The sequence below is a fragment of the Panthera pardus genome, unplaced genomic scaffold, assembly GCF_024362965.1.
Source record: "Panthera pardus isolate Hobbes unplaced genomic scaffold, ASM2436296v1 HiC_scaffold_22, whole genome shotgun sequence".
NCBI lineage: Eukaryota > Metazoa > Chordata > Mammalia > Carnivora > Felidae > Panthera > Panthera pardus.
Window position 1 is genome coordinate 60,496,882 of NW_026526788.1, and position 18,991 is coordinate 60,515,872.

Here is an 18,991-nt window from a genome sequence, read left to right on the forward strand (position 1 = left end):
GTCGGCGGGCTGGTACCACCTACCTGCTCAAGCTCGGGAAGCCCGCCCCGCGGGAGGTCAGGCCTGCCTGTCGCGGGGGCGGGGCCTCAGGAGCCTGGGGCCCGGGGAGCTAGTTGCGGGAACGCAAGTCCCGGAGTCCAGAAGCCGAGGAGACAGTGAGTGTGCTGCCCTTCGCCTCCCCGTGCCCCCGTGCCCCTGAATCACTACCCCCCGCCAATCACCACCGCCAGCGTGCCCCTTAACCACCCCTCTATCTTAGCGTGCCCCTTTCCCCTTGCAGGTGCTCAGCACCTTCGCCTTTCAGCTTCCTTCCCTCCCCCCCCCCCCCCCCCCCCCCGTTTCTGTCAGTGGCCGCCCCTCGAGACGCTGAGATCCGGAAGGACGTGCAGGTGCCAGCAAGCAGGACCTGTAATGGCCAAGAAGGAGCCTCGGCTGAGTGGGAGCGCTAGGCCTTTGGAAGCCCAGCCCGGCCTGTGCCCTTGCCGCCCCCCCCCCCCCCCCCCCCGCCCCTCCAACCCCAGGATCAGGGAGGGGCGAGGGGAGGGTGCAGGGCAGAGTCTGAGCTTAGAGCTTTGCAGGGAGCAAGCCTAGCCAGGCCTGAATGTGTGGAGATGGGGGTGGTGGGCATGGGAGCCGTTACCCTGCGCTCTCCAGCGCCGGCTCTTCTCTCTCCTCACCCCCACCCGCCCTTGCCCCCTGGTCAGACCTACTATGGGCAGGTGCTGAAGAAATCAGCGGACCTCCAGACCAATGCCTGTGTCACGGCAGCCAGGCCGGTCCCCAAGCACATCCGGGAAGCCTTGAATAATGTACATGAAGAAGTAGCCCTGAGGTAGAGTGCCCTGGGCTGCCCCGCCCGCTAAAGACTTTAGACAGCAGCTTTTTCAAGAGAGTTGATACGGTCCCTAGGGAATTGATCCGTTTCCTCCAATCCATCCAGTTTGCCTTGTCTATCATAAAACTGGTAAAGTACAGCACTGATCATCTTACCAGCTCTAAGAAATTCCAATGACCCGCCCCCTTCACTCCCACCCACCTTTACTCAGGATACATTTATATTACATTTATATTATATTGGACCTGACATTCAAGGCTGTCAGGTTTGGCCCTCCCTTCCTAACCAACCCCATCCCTCTGATGCACGACACTGCTGTAGCCAGACCTTTCCCTTCCTCCTGCCCCACATGCCGTTGTTGATCTGGAATGCCTTCCTTCCCCTTTCTCCTTTCCGAATCCTGCCCTTCCAACACTTCACTGATGTCCTACCTACTTTGTGAAGCCTTCTCCAATCCTTGAGCCCCGTCTTCCCTAAACCACTAGAGCGCTTACTGCCTGTGCCACTCCATTTGTCAATAAATCATGGGAAATGTTTTCTGTGCTCATGTTTTACCTCCCCAGTTAAATACCCCTAGGGGACAGAAATCTTGTGTTACATTTCTTCTCCGTGCCTAGCCCAGTTCTGGACCTGTAGTAAATGTTCAGCGAATGCCTAACTAAATGTTTTTATTCCACAGTTACTGCAAATGGCTTATTTGTCTTGCCATGTATCTGGTACATGCCTTGTCTTGTCTTGTACCTGGTACGGCGCCCGACAATATAATGGTAAACAAAGCAGAGAGAGTCCCAGTGTCCATGGAGCTTCCGGTTTAATGGGGGAAACTAAACACCTAAATAGAAATCCAGTGAATGATGGAGGGACAGAAAGGAAGGACGGAGGTCAGAAGGATGTGGGGGGGATCTGTATGTAGTTTCTGTTTCCCAGGTATTATGGCTGTGGTCTGGTCATCCCCGAGCATCTGGAAAACTGCTGGATTTTGGACCTGGGCAGTGGAAGTGGCCGAGATTGCTATGCGCTTAGTCAGCTGGTTGGTGAGATGGGACATGTCACTGGAATAGACATGACAGAGAGTCAGGTGAGGCAGTGGTTTGGAGGACAAGGAGGAAAAACTTCTCACAGGCATTCTTTTAGAGATAGAGCTGTTTCCGTTGCGGCTCTTCAAGGGTAATCTAAGAAGGCTGCTAAATGCGATGCTCATTTGTGCCAGTATGCCTCCTGCCCCGAAAGCTGAGAACTTTGACAATTAGGGGCTCTTCTGGGAGAACAGAGTCAGGGGTTTGACCTGATCTATGTATTTCCTGATGACCCAACAGAGTCCGATTTTTCCCTTCCTTCTACTATCTATCTTGAAAGATTTTGTTATTGAGTGAAGAGTTCGTTCAGTGCCTGGCTGGCTCAGTTGGTGAAGCATGTGACTCTTGATCTCAGGGTCATGAGTTCAAGCCCCATGTTGGGTGTGGAGCCTACTGAATTAAAGAAAAATCCATGTATTGAGCAGGGAGTTTGTGCTCTCTTGAGTTATCCCAGGCTATAATATATACTACATGCCCAGAGAAGTATTGAACATTTCCCCAAAATAGTCTTGGGTAAGTATATTCCATGAGTAGCAGGAAACTTATAACAAAAAAGTAGTATATTTAAAAAAAATGATTATCAAATTCACATATGCTTTTTTGGGTTTTGTTTTATTAGGTAGAAGTGGCTAAAAAGTATATTGAATATCACATGGAAAAATATGGCTTCCAGACCCCCAACGTGACTTTTCATCGTGGCTACATAGAGAAGTTGGAGGAGACTGGAATCAAGAATGAGAGTTATGATATTGTTATGTGGGTCTCTACATAACTATAGCTTTTGTGACTATAGCTTATTTCCTACTGAACACAGATGTCATCACCTTTTGCTGAACTTCTCTCATTTAAGATGTTAAACTAAACGTAGCCTGACTTCACAAAGGGAGGGAGCTGCCCTCAGGCGCTTGTGGTCCACTGGCCTCAGAAGGCACTAGCCCAGGAGAGAACTGATTTTAAACTTAACCATGAACCCAATGAGTCCAAAAGACCAGCAGGACCACTGAGTCTGCTCATACAATACACACTGACCGGTTACCTTTAGCATTATCGTCACACCAAGGTGTAGGGATCTGCATTTCCCCTTTTCCTTTGAGGTTTTGTCAAATCATGCCCACGTGACACGCCTGGCCAAGCTGCTTTTGAGGAATTTCGCCTATTTCCACGTGGCATAAGGAACACATTGTGCAGCAGGCATCTGGTCCCAGGTTTCGTGCTGTTGCAAGGTGACCACGAGGGCAGAAACAAATCAGCGCGCCTGCCTTCTTTTCCTGCACACTCAAGTTTGCTAATAATTTACTGTGCTTTTAAACACTGCCTATCTCCTTTAACTTGGGGGGCAAAGTTGAGTGTGGGGAAGAGAGGAGGGAGGCAGGAAGAATGAGGTAGCTTTGAGAAAACAATGAAGGACATCTTCAGGGACTGAAGGATTTGAAGAGCTCTGGGTAGTGTGCAAATTTGCCTGACAGTCCATCTGTTCTTTTTTAGATCAAATTGTGTCATTAACCTTGTGCCTGATAAGCAGCAAGTGCTACTGGAGGTTCACCGAGTGCTGAAGGTGAGGGAAGGTCGGGACAAGTGGGCTTTACGTGCCAGTAAGAGCAGTGGGGCCTGTCCTATTCTTGCTTCCTTGAGCTGAGAGCTCAAACTCTTGTAATTTATTCCCTAAATCAAAAGGGGGGGGGGGGCGCCTGGGGTGGGTCAGTCGGTTAAGCGTCCGACTTCGGCTCAGGTCATGATCTCACGGTTCGTGAGTTCGAGCCCCGCATTGGGCTCTGTGCTGACAGCTCAGAGCCTGGAGCCTGCTTCAGATTCTGGGTCTCCCTCTGTCTCTGCCTCTCTCTTTCTCTTTCTCAAAAATAAATAAAATATTAAAAAATTTTGCAAAAAGGGATGGCCAAAGGGGTGTGGCAAGAATACCCTAGACATGGATTCTTTTTCCTCTCACATTGTAAATGGTCATAAATCTGAGAGTCGTGGTAGTCATTGAACATGTTAAAATATTTGCCTTATTGCTGTCTCTCCTCCTGTTCTCTGCTGTACATGCTCCTGGGATGGCATCTGTAGAACCTGCAGGAACTTTGGGACTGACTACTAGAGGCTGCTATGAATATATTCTTCTAGCTTGTATAGTGTTTCTCGCGGCTGCTTAGTTTGTCTCTGTCAGGATTCTAGATCTTCAGGAAGTTAAAGAAGGTAGAACTTTTAAATTAACTATTTCCTAAAAGGGGAACTTGCTGGAGCTCCGTACCTTCCGTATATATCATGAGGCGTGTATCTTCATGATAGAAGATACGAGATTCTGAGATTTGGGGGTTCTAGGGCTGTCGGAGAGATCAAACAAGAATATCTATGTAAAAATGATTTAATAATGTCTTAATTGACATACCACCTTATAGGCCAGCTTACTATCTTCAGCAAGATGTACTTCTAAAAGGTGGAGACATTACTGTTCAATCTAGACTCTAAGCCCTTGAGATTAGCTAAATACAATCTTAAAATTCCTGATCACTCATACGTCTGAGATTTTAAGGACAATATTTTAAAAATATAGTGTATTATTGGGGCACCTGGGTGGCTCAGTCAGTTAAGCATCCGACTTCAGCTCAGGTCATGACCTCGTGGTTCATGGGTTCCAGCCCCGCGTCGGGCTCTGTGCTGACAGTTCAGAGCCTGAAGCCTGCTTCGGATTCTGTGTCTCCCTCTCTCTCTGTTCCTCCCCCACTCACGCGCGCTCTCTCTCTCTCTCTCTCAAAAATCAACAAACATTTAAAAACATGAAAGAAATTTAAAAAAATATAGTGTATTATTACATCACAAAAGTTGTATAATTTTTAGAAGAATTTAGGAATACCATTTATTTCCACTAGTTATATACCTACTTGGGACTGCGTTTGGTTCAGACTGGCAAAGATTCTTAGTAACTTGAGTCTCTTTATTTAGGAGAGAAACACTCTTGGAAAGTCATTTTATTACCTGATGGGTAGGGCGCTGGAAAAAAATCTTGGCATGCGGTTACTGCTTGTGACTAGGGAGGCAGCTGTGATTTGTTAGTTCTGTTGGTTTTTAAAATTGATTTTATCTCCTCATTCCTTTCTTTGCTATCTGGGACTAATGTCATCTTTAACCTTGTTTGGACTAATACTGCTGTTTCAGCATGGAGGGGAGCTGTATTTCAGTGACGTCTATGCTAGCCTTGAATTGCCAGAAGAAATCAGGACACGCCGAGTTTTGTGGGGTAGGTGTTGCTTTGTTTTGTTTTACGGCAGATACTTGTTCAGGTACAGAGCTCCGGTCTGCTAATATCCAGGATGAGGCTTTGTGACATGGGGACACGTGGGATTAGGCTTATGTTATCTTCCACTTCTGCCATTCCAGAGTGGTATGGACACTCTGGACAATTTAATTAGTCTCTTGGAGTCATTGTTTTCCAAATTGTAAAATGTAGATAATAATATAATCTGCCTTATTGGGCTGTTATGAAGATTAAATGAGATAGTGGATATGAAAAGTACTTTCTTTTTTTTTTAAATTTTTTTTTTTAACGTTTATTTTTTTGAGACAGAGAGAGACAGAGCATGAATGGGGAAGGGTCAGAGAGAGAGGGAGACACAGAATCTGAAACAGGCTCCAGGCTCTGAGCGGTCAGCACAGAGCCCGACGCAGGGCTCGAACTCACGGACTGCGAGATCATGACCTGAGCTGAAGTCGGCTGCTTAACCGCTTAACCGACTGAGCCACCCATGCGCCCCTGAAAAGTACTTTCAAAACTGTAGCACGGAAATGAGGGCAACTGTTCTGGAACCGAAGCCCCCTCAATCGCCTTCTGTCCGCATCGTTATTGTGTTTTTTATTTCCTCACTGTCATTTTAACAGAGTCTCTGGAAGTTGAAGGAGATGAAGGCATGCGTGTGGTCAATCTGACTATGAAATCAAAAGTTCTTGCTTTTAGGGGAGCCTGGCTGGCTCAGTCGGTAGAGCCTTAGACTCTTGAGCTCCGGGGTTGTGAGTTCAAGCCCCACATCGGGCTCGCTGCTGTCAGCACAGAGCCCACTTTGGATCCTCTGTCCCCTTCTCTCTCTCTGCCCCTCCCCTCGACTCTCTCTCTCTTGAAACAGATAAACTTAAAACGATAAATTACGTTAACTTTTTTCTTGTCATAAAGTAATAAATGAATCTTGTTAAAACTTTGGAAAACACAAAAAGAAAAAGGAAAAAATACTACTTATGTAACTTAGTAATAACCTCTTTAACATTTTAGTATACATCCTTTTAGGACGTGTGTTTGTGTGTGTGTGTGTGTGTGTGTGTGTGTGTAATAAAATAAAATTGGGAACATGCTGTATATAGAATTTAGTATTATAATTTTATTTAGCATGTGTCCTAAGCCTAAGATTTTTAAAAATGTATTTTAAATGTTTGTATTATACAACTGTAGTATATAGCTGTACCGTACTTCATTTGACCATTTCTCTATGGGTAATCACTTGGGTTGTTTCTGATTTGTTGATGTAACAAATTTAAAAATTAGTATGAATATTAGTAGTAGTTATTGTTCTAGTAGCAGATCATTATGATAATCTGGAGCTAAAAGGCAATTTTGTAAATTATCTCTTATATGTTTTTTACTCACATAGATAGTGCTTTTCAGATTGTGACCTACTCAATCCCAAAATAGGATTGCAGCTGGGTGGAACTAGCCCATTAGTGACCGTCTTGAAGAATGGTTCCCAGAGGCCATTAGCTAGTATATTCCATTTTGATTGTGACTTTAAGATCTTGGGGGAACACTCAGGACCTTCTTCTATTTCTAGGCCCTATGTTTTTTTTTTTTTAATTTTTTTTTTTAACGTTTATTTATTTTTGAGACAGAGAGAGACAGAGCATGAACAGGGGAGGGTCAGAGAGAGAGGGAGACACAGAATCTGAAACAGGCTCCAGGCTCTGAGCTGTCAGCACAGAGCCCGATGCGGGACTCGAACCCACGGACTGTGAGATCGTGACCTGAGCCGAAGTCGGCCACCCAACCGACTGAGCCACCCAGGCGCCCCTAGGCCCTATATTTTAACAAGCACCATATCCTCATCAGTTTGACAGAAGAGTAATTTCCTGAACACCTAGTCGTTTGGGTTGGTATGTGATTTTTCTTTGTTTTTAGGTGAGTGCCTGGGTGGTGCTTTGTACTGGAAGGACCTTGCCATCCTTGCCCAGAAAATTGGTTTCTGCCGCCCACGTTTGGTCAGTGCCAACCTCATTACAGTTCAAAACAAGGAACTAGAAAGAGTGATCGGTAAGAAAGAGCGGGGGGTGGGGGGTGGGGTGGGAGGGGAGGGGACGTTAAAACTGCTCCCTAAATGGTTCAGATGTGGTGATTAGGAAGTGTGTAGTGAGTGAGCCCCATTGAGATAGACTTTGGATCATCCGGAAACCCCCATCTTGTCTTCTGCTTAACAGCAACCTCCAAAGTTTGGTATAAAGCACTTCGAAGTTATTCAGTAAATAAAGTGAACTCGCCCCAGAAAGATAACTCATGGCATGCAAAGAAGAAAATCGCCTTGATAATATATATGCTCTTCATCTGCTAAGCAAACCAATAGCCATTTGGGTGCTGGAGCTGAATCATGGGTAAATTCTGTTTCAGGTGACTGTCGTTTTGTTTCTGCAACATTTCGCCTCTTCAAACTCCGTAAGACAGGACCAGCCGAAAGATGCCAAGTTATTTACAATGGAGGAATCACAGGACACGAAAAAGAACTAATATTTGATGCAAATTTCACATTTAAGGTAAATAAAATTTTCTGTACTTTGGGTATTCTTTCTATTCTTACCCTTGATCCAGGTACTTTTTCTTTCTTTTTTTTTATTAAAAAAATTTTTTTTTAGTTTATTTATTTATTTTGAGAAAGACAGAGACAGTACATTGGGGGAAGGGCAGCTAGGGAGGGAGAGAGAGAATCCCAAGCAGGCTCTGTGCTGGCAGCACAGAGCCCAATGTGGGGCTCGAACCCAAGAAGCTGTGAGATCATGACCTGAGCCAAAGTCAAGAATCGGACGCTGAACCCAGGTGCCTTGGGAATCCAGGTACTTTTCTTAACTTTGCATTGCTTCTCAGTTTTCTGGTATTGGTGTGTGTGTGTGTGTGTGTGTGTGTGTGTGTGTGTGTGTATGCTTTCACTGAACCATTAAATGTAAGTTGCAGAGGCGCCTGGATGGTTTGTCAGTTAAGCATCTAACTCATAATTTCAGCTCAGGTCATGGTCTCACTGTGGTGGGTCAAGCCCTGCATCGGGCTCCACGCTGACAGCCAGAACCTGCTTGGAATTTTCTCTCTCTCTCTCTCTCTCCAAATAAATAAACTTTAAAAAACAAAGTAAGCTGCAGACATTGTGACATTTTACCCTAAAATATTTCAGCATGCATCTCCCAAGAATAAAATATTCTCCTATATAACCACAGTATCGCTATCACACCTAAGAAAAGTCTTTTCTTAAATGGGAAAGGGATGGGAAGGATGGGAAGCATCCTTCAGACATCAGATTAATGGAATTATAGAGAAACAGTGGAAAAGGATGGACAATTATAGAGAGAAGGATGGAAAAGAATAGGAGTTGCACAATAGTGCAACAATATTTCAGTTGTTCACTTGTCTCATAGAATCAAGGAACTGTTAGTATTTAATGACAACATGTTGATATTAATACTACTCTTTGGGGGCGCCTGGGTGGCTCAGTTGGTTGAGCGTCTGACTTCGGCTCAGGTCATGATCTCTCGGTCCGTGGGTTCGAGCCCCGCGTCAGGCTCTGTGCTGACAACTCGGAGCCTGGAGCCTGTTTCAGGTTCTGTGTCTCCCTCTCTCTGACCCTCCCCTGTTCATGCTCTGTCTCTCCCTGTCTCAAAAATAAATAAAACATTAAAAAAAAATTTAAAAAAACATTAAAAAAATACCACTCTTTGCAGAATAGGCTTTATTTCCTCAAAATGGAAAAGTATAGGCTTTGGAATCAGATACCTGGGTTCAAATTCTGGCTCTATTATTTATTACTTGGGTAAACTTGAATAAGTCCTTCTTGGAGATATAGTTGGCTCCACTGCAAGAGTGGTGGTAATAATACCTACTGTGTAGAATTTCTGTGAGAGTAACAATGATATAGGTGTGCCTGGCTGGCTCAGTCAGTAGAGCGTGCGATTCTTGATCTCGGGGTTGTAAGTTGATCCCCATGTTAGGTGTAGAGATTACTTAAAAAAAATAGAATCTTAAAACTCAGTAAAGACAAGATAGTTATTATTCATTCCAAAGGTAGAAGGGTTTACTGTTTTCCACCTCTATTTTTTTTTTTTTTTTTTTTTTTTGTCCAAAAAGATTTCTTAATTACCCCCTGGTACTTTCTCACCAATGCTTTCTCACCGATCCACTGCGCCTTAATGTACTGCCTGCTCCTTAGAGCCACAGAATCAAAGTGGGAAGGACCTTTGAACTCATCACTCTGATACAGTGCCTCTCAAAAAAAAAAAAAAAAAAAAAGAGTTTTAATAGCAGAATTATTTTTTAAAGCTAAGTCTTCTTTAAAACACCAATAGTTAACCATGCGTCAGACATTGCTTTATATAACCCCAGTATATGAAGGGGTAAAAGCAGAGTTTATCTGAAGGGAAGGGTTAGGTAACCCAGAATCTCCTGGTTCCCAAGGCATGAGCCCTTTATACACCTCCCGGGCGCCCTCGGACGCACAGAAAAACACGTTAAGAACTATTTTTTAATTTAAAACTTTATTTTAATGATGAATAAGGTGAAGCTCAGATAAGAGTGGTTTTCTACATCTGTCTCTGGAGAGACTGGCAACTGGAGCAATGAGTGTCTTTTTTGTTTTTTGTTTTTGCTTTGCCACCAAACAAAAACTGGTTATGACACTGGTCAGTTCCATTTTGAAATAAGCATGAAACTCGCAGCAGGGTCTGAACATAAGAGAAAATCATATTATAAGGTATAGTATTTCATCCTAAAAGGCCACTCCTTAGTAAAACGTTTGCGTATTTTTTCTTTTATTGAGATTAAAGTGGCATATCTTAAAATGCGTTTTTTGGGGCACCTGGGTGGCTCAGTCGGTTGAGCGTACGACTTCGGCTCAGGTCATGATCTCGCAGTCCGTGAGTCCGAGCACCGCGTTGGGCTCTGTGCTGACCGCTCAGAGCCTGGAGCCTGTTTCAGATTCTGTGTCTCCCTCTCTCTTGGACCCTCCCCCGTTCATGCTCTGTCTCTCTCTGTCTCAAAAATAAATAAACGTTAAAAAAAAATGTGTTTTTTTTTTTCTGCTACCCTTCAGGAGGGTGAAATTGTTGAAGTGGATGAAGAAACAGCAGCTATCCTGAAGAATTCGCGATTTGCCCAAGATTTTCTGATCAGACCAATTGGAGAGAAGCTGTCAACATGTAGAGGGTGTTCTGCATTAGAATCAAAGGTTTGTTTGACTTGCAATCCCTACCCTCAAACGGAACAATTAAAAAAAACCATTATGCTTGCCACAGGCTACTGAAACAAGAAACAAATCATTATTCTTTTAGTTGGCCACTATAATGTTTATTTATTTTTGAGAGAGAGAGAGAGAGAGAGAGAGAGAGTGAGAGGGACAAAGCACGAGTGGGGGAGGGGCAGAGAGAGAGAGGGAGACACAGAATCCCAAGCAGGCTTCAGGCTCTGAGCTGTCAGCACAGAGCCTGATGTGGGGCTCGAACCCACGAACGGTGAGATCGTGACCTGAGCCAAAGTCGGATGCTTAACCGACTAGCCACGCAGGTGCCCCTTAGTTGGCCACTATAAATCATTTCTAGCATATTTGTATCTACAAAATGATTTGAATTAATTTCATAACTTTATTTTTCCAATCCAGACAGTAAGTCAGAGACTCTTAACCCGGTGCCCCCATGAATGGACTTGAGGGCATCCATGAACCCCTTAAAATTATAGGCATGTATGTGTATTTTTCTCAGGAAAGGGTCTATTACTTTCATCAGATTCTCAAAGGAGTCCAGATACAAAAAAAGATTAAGAGCTACCTTGGAAAATATTATTCAAATATTCAAATATTTGTAAGTCTTCATGAGATAGTCAAAATGCCCTACAGAAAGACTGTACCCGTCTACATGCCTACCTCCAATGCACGAGAATACCTTTTCCCTGCCCTCTTACTAATGTTAGGTATTTTTTTTTTAATCTTTGCTTGTCTGATGGGCAAAAAATAATTTGTTGTTTTATTTTGCATATATTGAACCTTCTGGTATAGTTACTGGCCATTTATGTTTCATCCGTTGTGAACTTCCTCTGTAATTCCTTGAACCATCTGCTATTAGAGTGGTATTTTGCCTTTTCTTACTGTTCTGTAACAGACCATCTATTATATGCTGGAAATACTTTTTCTCAGCATGCCATTTATCTTTTTATTTGCTTATTTTTCCTGAACAGAGATTTTCAATTTTTTTAAAGTTTTATTTATTTTGAGAATAGAGCATGAGCAGGGAAAGAGCAGGGAGAGAGGGAGAGAGAGACAATCCCAAGCAGGGTTCACGCTGTCAGTACAGAGCCCGATGTGAGGCTCAAACTCATGAATGGTGAGATCATGACCTGAGCCTAAGTCAGATGTTGAACCAACTGAGCCACCCAGGCACCTGGCATTTTCAGTTTTTATGTACTCATTTCCCTTATGATTTCTGTCTCTTATGTTATGCTTATAAAGACCTCCATGTGAATATTATAAATTTACCTATATTGTCTTTTATTTTTTTTTAAGTTTATTTATTTTGAGAGAGACAGAGACAGCGTGAATGGAGAAGGGGCAAAGAGAGAGGGACAGAGACAGGATCCCAAGCAGTCTCCCCACTGCCAGTGCAGAGCCTGATGCGGGTCTTAAACTCATCAAACTGCAAAATCATGACCTGAGCTGAAACCGAGTTGGACGCTCAACCGACTGAGCCACCCAGACACCCCATTCTTTTCATTTTCATTTTAATGTTTAATGTTTAAAAATTTTATGTTTTTCAAGATTTTCTTTTTCAGTAATCTCCACACTTAATGTGGGGCTCGAACTTACAACCTCAAGATCAAGAGTCTCGTGCTCTACCAACTAAGACAGCCGGGGACCCCACCTATATTTTCTTTTAGTACTGGAGAAATTTTGAGGAAAAATTCATATAACATAAAATTCACTATTTTGACCACTCTAACGGGTACAATTTAGTAACTTTTAGTACACTTACAAGGTTGTGCAGCCATGACAACTATCTAGTTCCGGAAAACTTTCATCACCCCAGAAAGAAATCCTATACCCATTAAGCAGTCATTCTGCAGTCTCCCCTCTTCCCAGCCTTCTGCAATAACTCGTCTGCTCTCTCTCTCTGGATTTGCCTATTGTAGACATCTTCTATTCATGGGATCATACTGTACGTGGCCTTTTGTGTCTAGATTCTTTAACATAACATAATTTTAAGGTTTCCTTCTTTGCAAGGTTTGTCCATGTATCAGTACTTCATTCCTTTTTGTGTCTGGATCATGTTTCGTTGCATGGATATAACATATTTTATGTATCTATTCAGTTGATAGATGACTAGGTTGTCTCTGCTTTTGGCTATTATGAGTAGCGTTGCTGTGAACACGAATGGACATGTGCTTTGTGTACTTGTTGAAGTACTTGTTTTTGGGTCTATACCTAGTAGTGGGATTGTTGGGTTGTATGGTAGTTCCACATTGAACGTTTTCAAGCCCCATGAAACTGTTTTCCACAGTGGCTACATCATTTTAAATTCCTACCAGCAACGTACAGGTTCCCAGTTTCTCTACATCTTTGCCAGCACTTTCTTATTTTATGTTTAGTTGGGTTTTTTGTTTTTTTGTTTTTTAAGTAGGCTGCACACTCAGTATGGAGTCCAATGTGGGGCTTGAACTCTACAACCTTATGATCAAGACTCCAGCTGAGATAAAGAGAGAGACGCCTAAATGACTGAGCCACCCAGGCACCCTTGTTTAGGTTTGGTTGTAGTCGTCCTAGCCAATGTGAAATGGTAGTTCATTGTGGTTTGGATTTTCATTTCCCTAAGGACTAGTGAGGCTAAGCATCCTCTCATGTGTTTGTTGACTGTGCATTTTCTTGGGGGACATGTCTATTCAAATGCTTTTCCCATTTTTATTTTTTATTATTAAAATTTTTTTTTTAATTTAACTCCAAGTTAGTTAACATATAGTGTAATAATTATTTCAGGAGTCGAATTTAGCGATTCATCACTTACCTATAACACCCAGTGCTTATGCCAACAAGTGCCCTCTTTAATGCCCATCACCCATTTAGCCCTTCCCCCCTCCAACACCCTGCCAGCAACCCTCAGTTTGTTCTCTGTATTTAAGAATCTCTCATAGTTTGCCTCCCTCTCAGTTTTTATCTTATTTTTACTGCCCTTCCCTTATGTTCATCTGTTTTGTTTCTTAAATTCCACATATGAGTGAAATGATATATTTGTCCTCCTCTGACTGACTTATTTCACTCAGCATAATACACTCTAGTTCCATTCACATTGTTGCAAATCCTTTGCCCATTTTTAAATTGGGTTGTCTTTTTATTGTAGAGTTGTAGGAGTTCTTTATCTCTTCTGGATACTAGACTCTTATCAGATATATTTTTGCAAAACTTTCTCACATTCTGTGTGTGTCCTTTCACTCTCTTGATAGTGTCCTTTGATGCACAAAAGTTTTTAATTTTGGTGAAGTCCAACTTTTCTTTTTTTTCTTTTTTGATTGCTTGTGCTTTGGGTGTCAGTGCTAAGAAGAATCCACTGCTTAATTCAAAGTCATGAAGATTCTTCTAGTATTTTCATGGCTTTGCTTTTCACATTAAAAATTTTAAGCCACTGGAGATTATTTCAGCCTAAATATTGAGGTACAGTGTGGCTATTTTCCCAAATATTGACTAGTTCAAAATTTCCTATCCATTTATTAAATCAATTCTCCTCTGTTTTGAAAAGCTAATTTTTATCATATCTCAATTTCTTGAATGTATATTTGAGCCAATATACCACTATTTTCTAAAATGACATTTTCTAAAATACTTTAGATTCATTTTTGGAATTATTCTAGTATCTGAAATATTGGTATAGTATTTTCTTTTTTTTAAATGTTTTTATTTATTTTTGAGAGAGAGAGAAAGTGACAGAGCAAGTGGGGGTGGGACAAAGAGAGAGGGGGACAGAGGATCTGAAGCAGGCTCTGAGTTGCCAGCACAGAGCTCAAACTCAAGAGTGGTGAGATCATGACCTGAGCCAAAGTCGGACGCTCAACCGACTAAGCCAACCAGGCACCCCTGATACAGCATTTTCTCAAGCATTTTATCAGTATTTATCTCATGTCATTTCTACAACTACCCTATGAAGAAGACACATAGGTAGTTATGATAGACAATAGCATCCCTTTTTGCCTTTCTCTTATATATTTAATCCTTTCCCGCATTCATGCTATCACAATTATTTTTAATATCAATTATTAATTTATAATATTGTATTGTTTAGAACAGGCTTTGTGATGGATTCCAAGTCTCTCTTTTTTTTTTATTGTTTATTTATTTTTGAGAGAGAGAGAGCCAGAATGTGAACCGGCGAGGGGCAGAGAGAGAGGGAGACACAGAATCCAAAGCAAGCTCCAGGCTCCGAGCTGTCAGCACAGAGCCCAACGCGGGGCTCAAACCCACGGACTGCGTGTCAAAGTTGGACGCTTAACCAACTGAACCACCCCAAGCCCCCTCAAGTCTCTTTTGGCTGATAGAACTTCTAACATTCACCAGAGTATTATCAGTGATGCATCTCAAGGCACTGAATGTTGGAATCCCAAAGAAATAAGATACTGATATTTATGCAAGGATAGTGGCAGAGCGTGGGGTGTAAGGACACAGGCCTTGGAGTCAGATAGATTAGGTTCAGACCTTGGCTCTGCCATGCATGTGTGATCTTGGGCATGTTACCAAACTTCCCTACACCTTCAGTTTCGTGTGTGATAGGAAGGCAATAATCACTTCTTTCCCTCAGGATGTGAGGCTCAATTGGAATGATATATGTAGAATGTTAGCCTGATGCCTGGCACATAATACATACTCAAGAAATAGTTACAGATTTGTGCTAATTAAGATTCTCGGTCACTTCGAACTGTGTTCTAGGATTTATCATTCTCCCACAGACCCTTTCTCCACTGGCCCAGAAATTTTTGAATCTTTTGCCATGAAATTTTACTCTCTTGCTTGTATTTTGTAATAATTTTGGATACATTGAGCATACATTGATGCACGAGTAACTCATGTCTTTTTCTCCTCTTTTTGTTACACTGTAAGCAGTCTTTTTAAAAAATTTTTATTAAATTTTTTTTTTCAATGTTTTATTTTATTTTATGAGAGACAGAGAATGAGTGGGGGAGGGGCAGAAGGAGAGGGAGACCCAGAATCTGAAGCAGGTTCCAGGCCCTAAGCTATCAGCACAGAGCCCAGGTGGGGATCGAACCCATGAACATGAGATCATGACCTGGGCTGAAGGCGGACGCTCAACCGACGGAGCCACCCAGGCGCCCCACATTATAAGCTGCCTTTAAGAGCAAAGCTTATTTAGAGATCACTCTCCAAAATGGTAAATTTGTCGTTGGGAAAGTTTAACTGAACCCAAGAGGCAGGAACCCGTGAACCAAAAACCCTAATCTGTTCTCGTTTGGCCACAATTAGCAGCATGAATCAAGCCCCAGCTAAGTATAGAAGCCACCTCTAGAGCTGGAGAGTGATTTATAGTGTTTGCTTTATTGAATTCTTGAGTACTCTGCTATTGTTACTCTTCTGTTTTTCTAAGAAGATGCCTTTTTGGAAAGTAGAGAAATTTGACTTTGGACTTTTCAGTCCACGTAACCTTTCACAAATGTGTTATTGGTATCTTGAAACGCTTGGGAGCTCACCAATAACAAAACCTTGCTGGTGAGAATCAATATGTATTTTGAAATGTTTTCATCATTCTAATTCTCCTGGAACTTGGCTTCCTGAGTTCTAGCTGTAAAAGCTGTCAGAAGGTTACAGTTACAAGTAAAGGGAACGTTTCCTCCAACCACAGCATTTCCAGTGGACTCGGGCTGTAAAAAAACAAAAACCAAAAAGCAAACATGTAGTTAAGCAGGATGGTTTCCACAGAGACCCCTTTCTTCCAGCCTGGCTCTCCTTGACCCTCCTCCTCGTGGTGCACACAGGGCGGACAGGAGGCCTCCTGACCTCGGATACCAACCGGAAGGTGCCACGTACTTAAACTGGTTTATCCCAGCTGTCTCCTCTCTCATCTGCCTTATTTCTTTCAGCCTGCTGATGCGCCAAAGTCTTTAGATCACTGCCAAGGTTTTGAAATGGCAATAATTGACAGTGAGGGAAGATTTAAAGAATGAAACAGCTGTGCGTCCTAGAAATATAACCTTGTGCTCTTGGAGGAGGACGTTCATATCTTTTTTATGGAAGACCTTTCTGATAAAACCAGGAGCACAGCACAGGCAGGCCGTGCGTGGGCTGGTGGTACATGCATCTTCCCACCAGCTGCCTCCGTAGGGTAATGGAAGGCACGGCTCCCTACCGAGGATTGACTCAGTGATGACTGTTTCTGATGGCCATTCTTCTTTTTCCTTCATCCTCTTCCTCCTCTTCTCCTCTTTCCTCCTGCCCTTCCTCTCCCTCCCCCTTCTCTTCTCCTCCTCCTTCTCTTTCTTCTTCTTCTTCTTCTTCTTCTTCTTCTTCTTCTCCTTCTCCTTCTCCTTCTCCTTCTCCTTCTCCTTCCCCTTCCCCTTCCCCTTCCCCTTCCCCTTCCCCTTCCCCTTCCCCTTCCCCTTCCCCTTCCCCTTCCCCTTCCCCTTCCCCTTCCCCTTCCCCTTCCCCTCCTCCTCCTCCTCCTCCTCCTCCTCCTCCTCCTCCTCCTCCTTCGTTTTCAATCCCGGCAAGGAAAGTGTGTTTTGCTATGAACAGAATTACATTCGGCACACACACCGCAGTGTCTCAAATGATGCACGTAGGGTCTGTGCTCTGGACTGTCTCGTGGCAGTTAATGGCAGTGGTGGTAACAGCGCGGACAATGTAGGAATAACACAGAGGAGCTAGTCTTTATTGAACAGGTAACGTGTTCAGGGCACCGTGTCATTTTGTCCTCGCAACAACCCTTGGCATCCCCATTTTACAGACGAAGAAACAGACTCAGACAGATTAATGTACTAATCCAAGGTCTCATAGCTAGAAAGCGGTGAAGTTGAACCCACGCCCGATTCTAGAGCTGACGTTCTTACCCAGTATGCTGTCCTACCTCTCTCTATTTAGACTTTTCACAGAATCACAGGATGCTGGTTCTGGAAAGGACTGCTTATCAAGGTGTCTCACCTTTTACTTCCTTTGAGTCTTGAGATCGTTTAGGGCTAGGAGCATTCATTAGGAAGTGATATGGATATCACTGTCTCTTATTAGTAGACAGGCTGTAGGGTGGGAAGAAGAAGAGTGGAAACTCATTTCCCTGGGGGGAAAAGGAGGAGAGGTAACTCTTCCAACCAAGAATTCCAGTGCAGCAAGTGGACGTGAGGGACATAGCTTGCCTTCTCCCAGGGTTAGGGATCCCCTGCTGGATGCTGGCTTCCCTGGTAGGGAGCCCAGATCCAGGCAGGCCTCTTCATTCTAGAAAGGTGGAAACTGAGGGCCAGGGAGGCCGAGGCCCTTAGCAAGTTACTTCAGTAAAGGGAATGGCCCATAAGTCTGTCCTTCATGGATGTAGGGTCTGTGCCTCTCTTGTCCTGTCTCCTATTCACAGTGACCACCGAACAATAGTAAGAGTGTACATTTATGTTTTGTGAATGCATTCTTGTTATTTGAGGTGGCTTGTTCATGCTCTGGATTTCCTACCTTTGTGCCTGGTTTTTCTCCGGCCACACTGGTGCTGCTGTTGGAGGCATCTCATTTGGAGGTAAACAGAGCAGAAATAAAGACTTCCATCTTGTCTCCTGAAAATTCCACTCACTCTGCCCTGAGATCTTGCTGGCCGTTGTCGGGCAATCTCAACATCTGAACATCAACAATTGCTAACGGTGACCCTGGCATCTAGGACTTGCCTTCTTGTCTTGCACACGTTTCTGGAAATTACAGTGAGGGAAGGGAAGAAGTTTCAGCGTTTCAGGATTCAGTTCCAGAAGGGTGAAAGGCACATACAAATGGGACTCCCATAAAACAAAATTAAGCAAGCGCGACTTTCCTGGTCCCGTAGGGACCACCTTTAAGAAGCTTGCGATGAAGCTTACCCTGAAAGGAGTAATAACTTGATCAGAAGCTTCAGGCCGAGACAGCCACCTTTATAGCTGAATGACTGTTGCTACCCCAAGGATCCCACGGAAGTGTAAAATTTTATCTATCTTCTAGCTAAATCAACCTAAGTCAAACTGAAATATTAGTGTTTGGGTACCTCAAAACACCTTTAACTTGTCCTTTTGTTTTGGTTTGCCTTTTGACAGGATATAATCACAGATCCATTCAAGCTTGCAGAAGAGTCTGACTGTACGAAGTCCAGATGTCCCCCTGATGTTGCTGGAAGTTGCTGTGGCGCAACTTACAGCTGACCAGAAGACGAGGGCAGGAGGCTAAGGAATGAGTTACATATGTCTTTTAATCTCCTCTTTTCCATAGCACAGACCACAAGAAAGAATAAATGGCAAAAAGCCACTATATTCTAGATCACTGGTAAAAAATAACGGATTATTTTTAGAAGGTATTAATTGAAGGTTCGTAGCAAATGGCCTATAGGCTGGTTAAAGAGTTTTTCCTCTATCTTAGCTAATTCAAAGTTCTGGTGCCACTTAGTGGTCAGATATGGAACTGAGAAGCAGCCTGTAGTCGGGCCAATGAGCAAGAAAGGCTTCAGAAATAACAGTTGGCAGAGGGTCTCAGGAAGAACATCTTCCTTCTGACCTGCATAGCACCTTTTGGACTTTTACCGTGTTTGCTCATAAAACAAAGCTCCTACTGACATCATGCTAATCACGCCAAAAAATTTGCCAAATCAAATTTGGTAGGAG

General features: G+C 43.3%; 1 protein-coding gene across 3 annotated transcripts; it reads left to right on the forward strand.

The window, feature by feature from the left end:
* The first annotated feature begins 36 nt into the window (after positions 1-36).
* AS3MT (arsenite methyltransferase) lies at positions 37-18,650 on the forward strand. 3 transcript variants are annotated; one of them, XM_053909887.1, is made up of 11 exons: positions 37-155; positions 349-389; positions 705-832; positions 1,763-1,913; positions 2,531-2,667; positions 3,397-3,466; positions 5,065-5,146; positions 7,067-7,198; positions 7,550-7,692; positions 10,230-10,364; positions 18,431-18,650. In XM_053909887.1, coding segments are annotated over exons 1-11 (1,125 nt in total). In that variant the 5' UTR covers positions 37-154; the 3' UTR covers positions 18,536-18,650. The 3 variants fall into 3 exon arrangements, with proteins under 3 accessions (XP_053765862.1, XP_019314842.2, XP_053765863.1); XM_019459297.2 differs by having other exon boundaries at positions 74-155; positions 349-832; XM_053909888.1 differs by lacking the exon at positions 10,230-10,364 and having other exon boundaries at positions 74-155; positions 349-832.
* The last annotated feature ends 341 nt before the right edge of the window (positions 18,651-18,991 follow it).